This window comes from Myodes glareolus, chromosome 5 (genome assembly GCF_982192425.1).
Source record: "Myodes glareolus chromosome 5, mMyoGla1.1, whole genome shotgun sequence".
NCBI lineage: Eukaryota > Metazoa > Chordata > Mammalia > Rodentia > Cricetidae > Myodes > Myodes glareolus.
The window spans coordinates 17957841-17973844 of record NC_142030.1 but is presented as its reverse complement, the minus strand read 5'-3'; the positions used below and the strand labels follow the sequence as shown (position 1 = coordinate 17973844).

The 16004-nt window shown below is 36.5% G+C and overlaps 1 protein-coding gene across 9 annotated transcripts in view; it reads right to left on the bottom strand.

Moving 5' to 3' along the window:
- Positions 1-16004, bottom strand: part of Akt3 (AKT serine/threonine kinase 3) — a 241832-nt gene that overhangs the window by 117950 nt on the left and 107878 nt on the right. For 5 of the 9 annotated variants that reach the window (XR_015001246.2, XM_085687654.2, XM_085687652.2 and 2 more), the window contains one exon: positions 10084-10209. The exons of 1 other annotated variant lie outside the window; for it this stretch is intronic. Coding sequence is in view for 4 of the 8 variants with exons in the window: in XM_085687654.2 (XP_085543780.1) it covers positions 10084-10209 (126 nt within the window). In the remaining 4 variants the exon portion in view is untranslated. Of the gene's footprint in view, positions 1-3324; positions 3409-7342; positions 7500-10083; positions 10210-14031; positions 14241-16004 lie in introns of those variants that run through there. 3 more of the 9 variants (XM_048436441.3, XM_048436439.3, XM_048436437.3) reach the window with 3 other exon arrangements.

Below are 16004 nucleotides of genomic sequence, written 5' to 3'. Positions count from 1 at the left end.
ATTTTTTTCTTCCCCGACTATATGTGCAATGATAATATGATATCCAGTCTCTATGTCAAATTCCTATATATAAAACTTTATAATATAATCCTGTAGGCATCAAGTAAAAAGATCAACAAATCTTTAAAACTGAATTATTCTGAACTCTCATAATCCATATCTATATATGCAGCTTATAGCTCTCTAAACATACTGGGTTATTGCTAAGCCATAAACCTCTCTCCCCATAAATCTTTATTAGAACTAAGAACTGGTTTTTCTCCATATCTAAAAGCTATATTTAATTTTTATTCAGGCATAAAAGACGATTTCGGTGGTTTTAAGACCCATAATTTTCCACTTTAAAAACAAGGAAAAAATAGGTTAGACAGAGAATATTTATTTTTAAAAAATGGTCTAGAAATGTCGATGTCCGTTTTTAATAGAAGATATTGAAGAAAAGTTTTGGATAAGAGACATTTTTCGGGATGGACCAACATGTGAAACACATAAGAAGGCAAGAGTTCTAAGAGGTGCTTCTTGGGGACAATTGCTGGTACACCTGCTTCTAGAGTAAGAAGAAAACATGGAAAGATGGATGAACCTAAGAACATCTAGGCAGCTACTCACCCAGTCTTCCATAAAGGAACTATTTCTACTTTGTAGTTTAATAATTAGTAAAAAAGATAATTTTAATAATTCAGTAAAAAGGATAATGGCTGTACAATATCAGAGACCATGACTACTAAATAGAAAAGCTACTTTTCTTAATGTACCTGTGACAATGTGTATTTTTAACAGTATTTTTCAACCCAATATGTATATTTTCTCAATGATGACCACAGATGACCTCAATCTATGATTATTAGAAATAAGTCAAGTTGTAGATTGTAATTTGTTTTAAATATATATAAATTTCATCTCTCCTACACTGCATTTAGAAGGTGCCTCAATCACAGTCCATATTTTATTTAATACACTCAGATTAGAATAAAAGTCAAATTTTGTCATCCACATCCTTTAGAACTTCATGAATGTCCATTCTGCATGCCAACAGGTACTTAGCAATTTAAGTACTGTTTATTATTACTCTAAATCTACGAAAAGGGAAGATGAAAACTGCCTGCTGTTAGTAGATCTTAAATATGCTCCCTTGACACATGTTGGATTCTTGGTGCTTAGCATGGAGTCCTTGGGAAATGGAGGAAACTTTAAACAATGGGCGTCCTGGGAACTTTTTATATTATTGGTACCAGATTCGTGAAGGTGGTTATTATAGGACCCTGGTCCTTTCTCTTTTTTGCTCCCCCATCATAAGGTAAAGCATTTTTCTCTGGTACATGCTTTCACCACAAAGTCATGCCTCACTGTGAACCTGCACTGAAGACAACTTCAAAAGTTATGAGCCAAAGAAAACTTTCCTGCCTTCAGTTGCTTCTTTTAGGCACTGCATGACAATGAGAAGATAAGTACATAATACACTAACTAACATAATATTCTAGTATGAAGACAGGGAAAAGAACAACATTGACACAACAGAGGTTCATTTTAATTTTAAATATATATAAGGGACAGGTTCTGTGCCAGTGAGGCTGGTACTTATGGAGGCAGAGGCCTCAGCTTCCCTGAAGCTTGAGGTACTGACAGTTATGAGTCACCTGATTCAGGGACTGTGAGTTGAACTCAGGTCAATATTATACACTCTTAACTACTGAGCCATTTCTTCAGCCTAGAGTATATAGTTTTAATCCTGATATTTAAAAAGCATTACCTACTAAGATAACATTAAACAAAACACTGATTTAAAAGATTTCATTTTTTATATAAAAAGAAGAAATTTACCCAATATGTTCTCAGATCTTCAAGAATAACTATTAAAGTCATAATATATAAACACTAGGAGATAAGATTAAACTACTTCACCTAAAATAACTCAGATGAGTAAGTGGGACATATTCATGAACAAGATAACACACACGCACACACACACACACACACACACACACACACGCACACACACGTTTGAGAAAGACAAGCGAACAATTTTGAAGGCATGAATGAGCAAAGAAATTTTAATATGAATTAAAAGGCAAAAGAAAATTGCACAGACAAATAGAAGTTAAGGCCATTCCAGTCAGAAGAAGAGGAGCCGCAAAGTCCCAGGGAGCTGTAAGCAGCTCAGCAGTGTTGAGCAGAACTGCAGACAGAGAGACATGAAGCAGGAGCTGAAAGAAGAGGCCAGATTGAAGAGATCCTGGTATGATACATTAAGGGAGCTGGATGTCATCCAGTAGGCAATGAAGATCCAAGACAGGGTTTTCATGGGGGGATGGATGGCATAGTTAGGATGTAATTTTAGAAAGATCACTCTGACAGACAACTGAAGGAAGAACATGAGTGTCACAAACTAGAGGCAGAGAAGCTACTAAGAATCTGCATCAGAGAGTAAGAGAGTGATTCATTCCAGGAAAATCATTACAATTCTTAAGTTTGAACCTACATATTTGAATCTAGTATGTTCAAATACCTACATAATTACTATGTAAATTCAAATATAAGAATAAAATCAGCAGAACTAGATATGAACTGAGAGTGTGGTAAAGATGTGAAGAAAAAGAAAAGAAGGTTTCTGCTCCAGCAGAGGCAGAACTGAAACACTGAATAACTAGGGGAAATAGAGAACCATCTTGAGGACAGTCTACGACAAGTAAAGGCTATAAAACATCTATGGTGGCAATAACTTAATAGTGAAATTAAGTGAAATGTGACAACATAACTCTCAGGAGAGCAGCTTGGTCTGAATACATGAAAAAGTGGGAATAAGGTGGACAGTTTGTAACTACAATTGCAGGAAAAATGAGATCAAGTCCTGACCAGAGGTTTCTTAAATACTATATACTTTACTGAACACAAATTATCCACTATGCAAAGGAAAACACAAGGACACAGAGAAACCTTACAACACAGAGGAAAAGACGATCTCAAATCTTGGTCAGCAGATGAAATGCAGTCTCTATGCCAATCCAGAAAACATATTAAAACTGAAAATTAAGTTTAAGCTTAATCAGGGGTTTTTACCTTGGCATTTAAGGAAAAAGTAAAGCAAGAAAGTCACTTTCCATGTTCTCATGCCCATCCCATTTCCCCTGAACAATTAACCTAGTAAAGACTGCCGAGTCTCCTGTGCAGCAGGTCTTAGCTCCTCCTTAACAAGTGCCATTCCTATTCCTACGAAAATATCCTCATCTAGGCAGTTCTCAGCACAAAGGCCTTGCTCAGTTCTTCCCAACCTATTGCCATTATTATAATCCATATTCCCAGTCATATTTCCCCATGATTATCTACCTCTTCATTAATCCACATGCCTTGAATTTCATCGCTGGGGATGCCGAAGGAAGAAGATCTCTGTCAGTATGAAGTCAGCCTACCCTATATAGAAAGTTCCAGATCAATCAGGGCCACACAGTGAAACTTTAGTGGGGGACCAAAAACACAAAAAACATACAAGTCTTCTTTGAGTCTGAGTTTCTAAAGTCTAGACAAAAATCAGTGCTAAACAAATGTGTGTGTATACTTTTCTTTTATAGAGTTTATAGAGTCCTTAGCCATGAACTCAATATAGGTAGAAAAAAAATGTTTACTCTCCTCCCCAAATTAGAAATGAGGTAACCACTAGAGAAATCATCAAAAGTGGTTTCAATCAGATAGATAAGAGAAGAAGTTAGATCACAGCAGTTAAGAAGTAGAATTAGGGGATGGAGAGATGATTCAGTGGTTAAAAGCACTGGCTGTTCTTCCAGAGGTCCTGAGTTCAATTCCCATCAACACATGGTGGCTCACAGTCCCCTCTAGTGATCTGATGCCTTCTTCTGGCACAGAGAAAAAAAGTGTAATCAATGAGAACAGAAGGATTTTGAGAATTTTCTTTCAAATACTGGGGAACTAAACCCAGAGTCTTTTTGTTTGTTTGTTCATTTGTTTGTTTTTCAAGAGAGGGTGTCTCTTTGTTACAGTTCTGGCTGTTCTGAAATTCACTTTCTAGACCAGGCTGGCCTCTAATTCATAGAGATCCACCTGCCTCTGTCTCTAAGGCACTAGGGTTAAAGGTGTACATCACCAACACCAGGCTCAAACCTAGGGTCTTATGTATGCTGAACATGTACTCTACTACTGAGATATACCCCTAGCCTGGGCAATGTTATGAATAAGTGAAGAAAACCAAATATAAGATTGGAAAAAAAATTTAAATCTTTCAAGTTTTTTTAAGTGTTTTTCAAATGAGTAAAAAGCCTTGCTTCTGTGAAACTGTACTTAAGTCCATATAGATGTAATACATGTTTATGGCACTTGTGTGTGCACATATATGTGAAGGCCAGACTACTTTTGAGGTAATCCCCTGAAGACGTGGTGTGATCGGTAATGAAAGGTCCCCAGATTATCTTACAAAAGACATAGCTTTAATAAAAAAGAAGGAAAAACTTACACAGAATCCCACCAGTCCAAAACGCTGGATCCAGGCCAGAGGGAAAGGGAAAGAGAGAGGGCGGGGAATTGCACATGCCAGGTTTATAGGTAAACTTTTGCCTTAGAGCAACACGCCACACGAACAGAATGTGATTGGCTGAACTCCCCTATCAATCCCCCACTAAACCTGGAGTGCACTGATTAGGCTGGATGACCAAGCCATGAGCTCCATGAAGCAGCTTGTCCCTGCCACTGGAGACTTAGAATAAAGACATCCTCTGCTGCACCTGTTTTAGAGGTTGGCTGGACCCTCATTTCAAACTCATACACTCATTTCAGCACAGAAAGCAGATAAACCAACTGACCCATCTCTCAAGTCAGCCCATGAAGGAACATTTATTAATTAGTAAAAGAATAGGGATTAAGATCTGGGTCTTCGATTCGATTCCACTGGTCAACATCTCTGTTTTTGTGCCAATACCAAGCAGTTTTCATTACTGTTGCTCTGTAATAGAGTTTGAAGTCAGGGATGGTAATACTTCCGGAAGTACTTTTATTGTATAGGATTGTTTTGGCTATCCTGGGTTTTTTGTTTTGCCATATAAACTTGATTATTGTTCTCTCAAGGTTTGTGAATAATTTTGTTGGGATTTTGACGGGGATTACATTGAATCTATAGATTGCTTTTGGTAGAATTGCCATTTTTATTATGTTGATACTCCCAATCCAAGAGCGTGGGAGATTCTTCCATTTTCTGGTATCCTCTTCAATTTCTTTCTCCAAAACCTTAAAGTTCTTGTCAAATAGATCTTTAACTTCCTTGGTTAGAGTTACCCCAAGATACTTTTTGCTATTTGTGGCTATCGTGAAAGGTGATGTTTCTCTGATTTCCCTCTCTGCTTCTTTATCCTTTGTGTAAAGGAGGGCAACTGATTTTTTGGAGTTGATCTTGTATGCTGCCACATTACTAAAAGTGTTTATCAGCTGTAGGAGTTCTTTGGTGGAGTTTTTGGGTCTCTTAAGTACACTATCATATCATCTGCAAATAATGAAAGTTTGACTTCTTTCTTTCCAATTCGAATCTCCTTGATCTCCTTATGTTGTCTCAGTGGGTGGACACATCCTTGATCTCCAAAATATACAAAGAACTCAAGAAACTAGACACTAAAACTCTAATTAACCCAATTAAAAAATGGGGTACTGAACGGAACAGAGAATTCTCAACAGAAGAAATTCAAATGGCCAAAACACATTTAAGGTCATGCTCAACCTCCTTAGCAATCAGTGAAATGCAAATCAAAACAACTTTGAGATACCATCTTACACCTGTCAGAATAGCTAAACTCAAAAACACCAATGATAGCCTATGCTGGAGAGGATGTGGAGTGATGGGAACACTCATCCATTGTTGATGGGAATGCAAACTTGTGCAGCCACTGTGGAAATCAGTGTGGCGGTTTCTCAGGAAACTGGGAGTCAACCTCCCTCAGGATCCAGCAATTCCACTCTTGGGAATATACCCAAGAGAGGCCCTATCATACTACAAAAGCATTTGTTCAACTATGTTCATAGCAGCACTATTTGTAATAGCCAGAACCTGGAAACAACCTAGGTGCCCCTCAATAGAAGAATGGTTAAAGAAGGTGTGGAACATATACACATTAGAGTACTACTCAGCGGTAAAAAACAATGATATCTTGAATTTTGCATGCAAATGGATGGAAATAGAAAACGCTTTACTGAGTGAGGTAACCCAGACCCCAAAAGAGGAATATGGTATGTACTCACTCGTAAGTGAATTCTAGCCATATACAAAGGACCTTGAGCCTATAGTTCATGATCCTAGAGAAGCTAAATAATAAGGTGAACCCAAAGAAAATCATATAGTTATCCTCCTGGATATTGGAAGTAGACAAGATTTCCAGGCAAAACTTGGGTACACGGGGGTGTGGGGAGGTGGATGTAAGGGAAGATGGGTAGAGAGAAGGGAGAAGGGGAGGATTCTGGAGAGCTTGGGGGAATGCAACGGGTGGGGTGGAGGAAGGGTGGATATGGGAGCAGGGAAGTAAATATCTTAATTAAGGGAGCCATTGTAGGGTTTTCAAGAAACTTGACTCTAGAGGGGTTCCCAGGTCCAAGGAGAGGTCCCCAGATTGTTCCTTGGGCAGCGGAGGAAAGGGTGCCTGAACTGGCCCTGTCCCATAGCCACACTGATGAATATCTTGCATATCACCATAGAACCTTCATCCGGTGATGGATGGAGATAGAGACAGAGACCCACATTGGAGTACTGGACTTAGCTCCGAAGGTCCAAATGAGGAGCAGAAGGAGGGAGAACATGAGCAAGGAAGTCAGGACAGTGAGAGGTGCGTCCACCCACTGAGACGGTGGGACTGATCTAATGGGAGCTCACCAAGGCCAGCTGGACTGGGAGTGATGGAGCATGTGATCAAACTGGACACTCTGAATGTGGCTGGCAACGAAGGCTGGCTGAGAAGCCAAGGACAATGGCACTGAGTTTTGATTCTACTGCATGGACTGACTTTGTGGGAGCCTGGTTTGTTTGGATGCTCACCTTTATAGACCTGGATGGAGGGGGGAGGACCTTGGACTTCCCATGGGGCAGGGAATCCTGACTGCTCTTAGGACTAGAGAGGGAGGGGGAGGTGGGGGTGGGGGAGGGAAAAGGGAGGCGGGGAGGAGGTGGAAATTTTTAATAAATAAATAAAATTTTAAAAAAAGAAAAATAACAAAAGCAACAACAACAAAAAGAATAGGGGACCCCAATTGTAGCTCTCAATGGAAAATACAGTATTTCTAATATATCTGAGAAGTACTAAGCTAGACAAATTCTTTTAAATTTTAAAATTTATTTTTATTTATGTGTATGTGTGTTCACCTGTTTATCTGAATGTGTTCCACATGCATGAAGGTGCTCATGGAGACCAGAAGAGGTTGTCAGATCGTCTGGAATCAGAGTTTCAGATGGCTGTGAGCCATAGTCAACAAGTAGTATTAACTGCTGAGCCATCTCTCCAGCCTCTTTGAGAACAATACTGTAATGTAGGCCAAGGCAAGTAAAGAACTATCAGACAAAGAAAATAGGGTGTGCAGGTTTTTTTCCTGCACAATGCGTCAAAAAATTTGTCACTCTCTGCCTTTAATACTTCCTCCTTTGTTTGAATTAGCTTTTACTTACTTAATCTTCATGGGCCTGCTCAAACTCTACCTTAAAAAGCAACAGAAAGAAGTCCAGGATGATGATGAGGGAATTGTTACAATCAGAGTTTAAAAAAATGATCTGCTTCTAAACATACTCGGGGCATGTGCCAAAGTTGAAATATGGACTTTTTCTTTCATTCATGTCCTTTCAATTAAGGTATTATTTCCTTAATTAGGTATATAATTTAAGGTTACCATAATTCTTTAAAAATTAAAAAAATTAAATGATGGAGTCATAGTAAGATCTAAGGTAATAATCCTGAAAATTTGGGGTTCAACTACAAGTTTACCTGTGAAAGTCAAGTACCAACAAGTATTTGGTTGTGCAAGTAAAAATTACAGATGTCAACCGCTATTTATTTTGTGGAAAAGCTGTCAGTCACTAAATAGGATCTCTTTCCACAAGTACACATTTATTTCAGCCTCTGCCAGTGGAAGTGTTAGAGCAGATGTTGGCAGACTGTGACATACAGTATGTCTTTAAAACTTGTTGGGGTGTGAAATTTCATAAGGTCAAAAAATGCTGCATTTTGATCAGCAGATAGAGATTTTTCTGCACTTTCAGAAATTATTTCAGACAAACCTATAGAACTGCTCATAAAATAAACAAACTATTTAGGTAGGACATGGAAATTGCTTAAAAGATTAATTTATATCACCTTAATAAACAAATGTTCAACCAAAATACCTTTAGACTAAAAATACATATCTTAAAACAACTTAAAAACTAAAAGATACTATTCCAATTGTCAAAATGATTTTAAATAATTTCTTTCTTAGTAGAGCAATTAATATAAAAGGAACATGTTTTGATACTGAAAAGGCTGTATTCCTTAATACACACATGTACAAGCACATACAAAAATGTGCATGTATAATTTATACAATGACAGGGAGCTTTCACTTCAAAAATAAAAAAAAAATCCACAAGAAAATTTCCTGAATTGAATGCAGAGGGTTTTAAAATTAGTTCTCAGGGAGGATCTGGGAGACGTATCAAAGAGGGCAAAACGCATGATCAATACGTTGCATATAAAAGACTTTTAGATAAAAAACTTGGAAAAATAAAGTTAGTATTCTATAATTATTTGTAATTCCATACTCTTTTAGGTTTATTTTTAAAACTGAAAATAAAGTTTGAAGTTCCTATAAGGCAAAATTAATTTTGTAATACTTAAATGTTTTATAAGATTTTTCTTTGGTTATTTAATTATGTTTATAAACTTCAGTTTTACCTCAATTTTTTTCAACTATATCTAACAGATAAAATCCAATTAAAACAGAGTACAGGAGATTGACTAATTAAAATTTTTATCTCTATCTAGTTCTTTTTTTTACATTTTTTTTAATTAAATTATAAAAGTTTCCATTTCAGCCCCTCCTCCCAACACCCTCCCACTCCCCCCACTCCCTCTCCTCCTCCCTCTCCATCCCCTAGAGCAGTCAGGGTTTCCTGCCCTGTGGGAAGTTCAAGTTCCTCCCCCCTCCCTCCAGGTCCAGGGAAGGTGAGAGTCCAAACAGACTGGAGCACCAAAATCCAGTATATGCAGAGGAAGCAAGTCCCAGTGTCATTGTCAATGGCTTTTCAAAAAGGCTTATATACTCAAATTTAAACTTAAAAATGCTCCACTTCTAAATTAGCACAGCAAGATCCTTTTATTGGATCAGTAAGTATAAGCCATTTAAGAGCTTGGTCATAACATAAAAATAAGTATAAAATAATCAATGTTAATATTATCACAGTCGGCCGGGCGGTGGTGGCGCACGCCTTTAATCCCAGCACTCGGGAGGCAGAGGCAGGTGGATCTCTGTGAGTTCGAGGCCAGCCTGGTCTACAAGAGCTAGTTCCAGGACAGGCACCAAAAACTACAGAGAAACCCTGTCTCAAAAATCAATAAAAATAAAAAAAAATATTATCACAGTCATCTTTCAATTAAACGAAGAACATTTCTAGGTAAACTATTAGCATTTTGTTAGCTATTCATAAGAAAAACAACTATGACTAAAAATATAAAATAATTTTAGAAAATGATTTCTAATAGAAAACATATAATCAATCAACCAACCAACCACTGTGACAGAATTCTGGAGGAAATGTAGTAAATAGCATAAGATATTAGGACCAGCTTTACACATCCTTATGTTTCTTTTATAATGAAAAACATAAGACACATAGTTGGGCAATTATATTTGTCATATTCAAACTCTAAATATAAAAATAATAAACTATATTGCACTGCATAAGATTGAAGTCTCTATCTTAGAGAGCTCAAAATTCTTACAGAGTTTATAATTTCTTTGGAATTAAATGTAAACTTAAATTTTTGTACTGGTTTTTCAGATACATTAACACATATGACACATAAAGCCATGCAAATAAATAAACCCAAGATGAATTAATAATTGTTATACACTTACTTGCCACAGAAAAGTTGTTGAGGGGATAAGGTAAGTCCACATCTTGAGGTTTCTCTTTATAGCCTATGAATGAACCATCTGTCTTCAAAAGGAAATATCTTGGCCTCCAATTTTTTATATATTCTCCTACATGAAGAAAGCATACATTAATGCCAAAAAAATGAAGTTACTTTTGTGTAAAAAGTAAATTATGATATAACATGTCCTGAACAATGGCCTTCAAAATTTTAGTGAGGCATTTTTTAAACTTGATTTACAAAAGAAAATAAATCTATAATTAAGATTCAGTAAAAACCAAAACTAACAGTTGTGTTTAATAATTTCATACTTTGATTACTCATCTGCACCATTTTTCCTTCAGAAAATCATTCACCTGAAGACACATTTTGTTCAGTTTTTTTACTTTATCAGACAGCTGTTATAACATTTTTTCAGCCATTTTAGAAAACATTGGTGAATAACCCAGAACATATTTATGAATTTCAAGGAAAAACACATCATAATCACAGTGTGAAATGCATGTTCCATCTTCATGACCAATAATAATGCTTTTTGTTTTTCAAAATAGGTGAAGAGTAATTACTTTTAATTTTTAAGACAGAGTTTCACTACTACATAGACCAAGTTGCCGCAAACTCTCAATTTTCTTGCCTCAGCCTCCAGGGTACGGGATGATTATAGGGTGTATTTCCATGATAAATATTGACCTTAACTTCCTCTTTCTAGGAAAATAACCTTTTCACACATGCTATGAACAACTCACAAAAATAAAAGAACATGAATTGATAACGCTCAAAACCACATCAAACTTACATATAGAAAAATACAGCCATTACAGAGCACAACTAACAGTAGATAAATGTACACTTATTAGATGTACATACGCGCTCCTACCTAGCCACCAAAATACGCTTAAATTTGAAACAGCAGAGGTGATTCCATGACACCTTAATAACTTAATGGCAAACCAGGGACAGCAGTTCACACTTGTTGTCTTAGCACTTGAGGAGGCTGAAGCAGGAGCATCACCATGAATTCCAGACCTTCCTGAGCTACAAAGCAAGACTGGGTGGTGGTGGAGGAAGAGTGAGTGGGTAAGGAAAGAAAAGGGGAGAAGAGAAGGAAGAAAAAGCAGAGGAGGAGTAGGGAACCATGTAACTATCTGTCTCTTGATAGTAAATCTCAAATGCTGAATCTCACTACTACAAATCTGAAAAGTTTACCTTAGCTACAAAGCAGCTTCTTTTGACCAAGTTTAAGCCTAGCATTTGGCTTCTTCCATGCCTTACAGGACCAGTAGCTAAGTCAGAAGGGACTTCCCAAGTCTTCCCTACTGGCCTTACCTAAACTGGCATGTTACTGTGTTATATCAGCCTCTACTAATGTTCTTAACCGCTTTCCCCAACCTATACTCACCACAGCTCCTACTAACAAACCAACTCCAGATTAATCTTACCTATGTTTTAGTTCATTGGTTTTTAACACTCTTTTGCTGTAAAGAACCACTCTATACTTTAACACTAACACAAGTTGACAGGCATGGGGAGCATTTCTTAAATCCCAGCACTCATGGGGTTACAGAGGCATAAGTAAAATTCAAAGCCAGCCCGGTCTACAGAGAGTTCCAGGACAAACAGGGCTACATAGTGAGAGTCTGTCTCAAAAACAAAACAAAACAAAACCAACTCATTACACTTAATGTAACATATATACATTTTAAAACCTATTTTATGAGCCAGTGTGGTGTCATGTACATGTAATCCTAGCACTAGGACCACAAGTTTAAGGCTACATCCTACCTTTTAGTAAGAAGAGTAGCACTGTATAGTTAAAAAACAACAACAACAACAACAACACCGTATCTCTTAAATACAAGTTAACTGGAATTATTTTCTACTAATGCATCCAATCTATTAAAGTATGTTGTTCTGGTTGAAACATAAGAAGAAAATGAAATCAGGTAGCTGAAAGAGGAAGACTATTCATACAGCGCTATGGGCAGTGCTAGGATTACAAGTATACATGCACCCATGTTGGCTCAGAAAATAGTAGTATTGAATACTACACTGGAATGCAAAATAAGGAATTGTTTCTAAAATATTAATGGTGATGCGAAATTTGCAACTTTATCAATAAGTGAATTCCCATTTACTCAGATTCCACATTGAATAACTCTTGTACACTGTACATAATTTTAAAAATATGCATTAGTCATAAAAAGATTGGTTTACTGACTTCAGCAGTTCAGCTTTCATAGTTGAAACACCTTATATAGTTAGTTGTATTTGTGATCATTAACTGATTTCATTTTTTTAAAAATCTCTTTTTAAAGTACTGGGAAGATTTAAAGCTCACGATAGTGGACATATTTTCAAAATTCTAATCTTTGTATTAGAGCTCATTTTCATTATTCTAACAAAAACTGTCAGTATTTCTTTACTTGCAGTGATATACTCTGGAACCCCCTACTTATTATCACTTGACTGGTACTCACATTAAATAAATGAAATATATGTATGTGTGTATGTGTGTGTGTATACATACACACACATACATACATATATATATATTTGACAAATGTATGCAGGTAGATAAAAGAAATTTGAACACATACACTCACAAACACACAATACCTGATGCCCTCTCCACTTTTACTATGAAAAATAAAAGTTCTATTCTTAGCAACTATACAATTTAAATCTATAAAACCAGAGTAACTAAATTCACAATTCCTATTTTAAAAAAACATAAAGCAGTTCCTTTGTTGACTGCCCTCATTATTTGATTCTTCCATATTTAACTATGCATTCCTATACAGTTTTACATTGTAAGGTGTTAAATCTCCACTTAATGATGCAGCACTTAGGTTCTAAAGGCTACTGCTAACAAGAACAGATTTATGCTAAAGCAATATATGTCTATCAAGCTGAATAGCAAGTGATAATTTCATAATCATACCAAAATAAAATAAAACAAATTCATTTGAAAAATATAAAGATCAAATCATAAAACCGAATCATTGCTTCGCATGTGATAGATTTATATGGAAATATAAAAGTCAAAAAAATTAAAATTTTATTTCTAAACCTAAATTTACATGTTCAGATGATAGTTTTTTTTAAAAAAAAACACCACAAATACCTTTTATCTTTTAAATTAAGGAATCCTTAGAATTTAAAAAATCTGATGTGACCTACAGTAGGTCTTATAGCTATCAAAAGTTCTGTGAAAAATGAATCTATTATACATTCTTTAAGAAAAATGCATTACATCCAGTCAGGGATAAACTTAAGTGTAACAAAGAAAAAATGGAAAAGAAAAAATCTCTCTTCCACTAATAAAGTAGGCAGTATTCTTCAATATTTTATTAATGGTTTTAATTGATTCACATACTCAGCAACTGAGCTATCCACTAAACTAAAAGTTAGTGTCAATTTTCAATCAAGATTCCTAATTTGTTTTCTGTTTTCCTGTCATTTTTCATCTATGACATGAATGAACATGCAGTATATTTATTCAGTCACTTACTTAGTTCTAGGTGCTGAGAACACAAGTTGGAACCCATCCCCTACCACCAAAGAGAAAGAAAGAAACTCTAACTTTACTGGAACTAGCTTTTGTAGACCAGATCCCCCTACCTCTGCCTCCCAAGTGCTGTGTAAAGGTGTGCACCACCACTGCCCGGCTATGGCAATTGTTTTGCACAACCAATTGCCAAGAGTTGTTTATACCAAAAGCAGCACAACCACATAAGTAATTAATTTTACTATAACTACATTATTAGGGCAGCAGGATTTCTCAGCTTTATTATCAATATTATGCTACAATTCCAAGTATGGTATTTCAATTTCCCAAAAAGAATTCTGGTATTTGGGGGTTTGTAATGAGCTAAATGATAGATTTACAAAAGAGGTATAAATCCTGATCTGTGGAACTTGTGAATATTACCTTATATAGCAGAAGAGAGTAGACGTCTCATTTTCCAAGAAAGGAGGGTAAAGATTTTTAGAACAGCTTCTCCTGGATTATCTGGGGGAGCCCCATATCAAATTTAAAATGTTTGACAGAAGAGTAAACATGACATATGGAGCAAAAAAGGAGGCAAGTGATCACAGGAACAAGGACAGATGATTCGGCATAAGATTCCAGGAACTAGAGGAAGAACAGATTTTCTCCTAAAGCCTTTGAAGGAAGAAGAACCCTGCTCATTGTCTTGTTTTCTATGCTCTGGTCTCCATGACTGTGACAAAAACTTCTGTTGTTATAATGAGGTCACAAATACATGATTCTGTCTTACTGTTAGGTTGTACTGAAGAACTTGACAAAAGCTCTAGGCTATTATCAGACAGTTAGATGCAAGAATGAAGATGTGCCAGTGGAGAACACTGCATAAATACTCATATACAGGAAACCTATCCTCAAGTCTATTCTAATATGAACTAGGCTAATAAGATATAATAATAGCTAGTTAAAATAATTTTGACATTGTTAAAACAAATATAGACACAATCCAGCCCAAATATTTGGTATGATTATGGCTCTATTTTTTCACAAATCTCATAAAACAACCATTTAGAATTCAATTATACAAAAATTATATTAAAAATATGTTTATAACATTGGATGTTATAAGATGAGATATGAATTTAGTTCCATATTTTCCCCACAGAAATCAAAGACCCTAATTACTAACAGTGAATAACCTTAAATTATTAAAATATACATATGATATGTTGCTGCTTAGGACTCCAGTGGTCACTCCTATTAGATTTATCAAAAATTAGAAAGGTTATCAATGGTGGCAGTAAAGGTACTCATCAATCTGATTACAGGATAAGGCCAGTTCAGGTACCTCTCCACTATTGTTTCGGGTCTTAGCTGGGTTCACCAGCTAAGCTATTGTGAATTCCTGGGAATTCCCCTAGTGCCAAGTTTCTTGCTAGTCTCTTGCTAACTACTTTAATAGTCATCATAGAAACTTCATCCAGCAACTGACGGAAGCAGGCAGAGATCCACTGGGCCTAGTTCCCAGAATACACTGAAAGAAAGGGGGAGCCATAATATGAGCAAAGGGGTCAAGACCATGATGGGGACACCCACAGAAACAGCTGGCCTGAGCTAGAAGGAGCTCACTGACTCTGGACTGACAGCTGGGGGGACCTGCAAAGGCCCAATCCAGGCCCACTGAATGTGGGTGACAGCTTTGTTGCTGGGGCAGTCTGTGGGGCTACTGGCAATGAGACCAGGATTTATTCCTAGTGCTTGACCTGGTTTTTTGAGCCCATTCTCTTTGGAGGGATACTTTGCTCAGCCTAGATGGGGAGAGGGAGGCTTGATTCTGCCTCAAAGTGATGTGCCAGACATTGTTGACTCCCCATGAGAGAAGCCTTACACTCTCTGAGGAGTAAATGGGGGGAAGGGTTGGAAAATGGTGGGGAGCAGAAGGAGGGAAGGTACAGGGAACTGGGATTAGTATGTAAAATGAGAAAAGACTTCTTTAAATAAATAACAAAAACAAACAAACAATAAAAGCTAATCAAACTTCTCAAGCTAGGCTTTAGAATTTTTTTTTTTTAATATCTACTCTATTTCGTCATTCTCTCAGTGGCCAGGCATACTGGCACACAACTGTAATTTACACTCTAGAGGCCGAGGCTGGATTACATACATATTTGAGGTCATTTTGAGTTACACAGTAAAACTGTCTTCAAAGACTTAAAAAAAAAAACTAAGAAAAACACTGTAATGTAATGGTTTGGAGCAAGACTCTGGAGCACACAACTTAAATGTAAATTGTGATTATGCCACTGCTTAACTAAGAGAATTTACCCTTTCCACATCTCAACTGGAAAAGGAGAATCATCATTGTACCTACTCAAATTATGTAAGGACATAATATAGAAACTCTTAAAATATTTCTT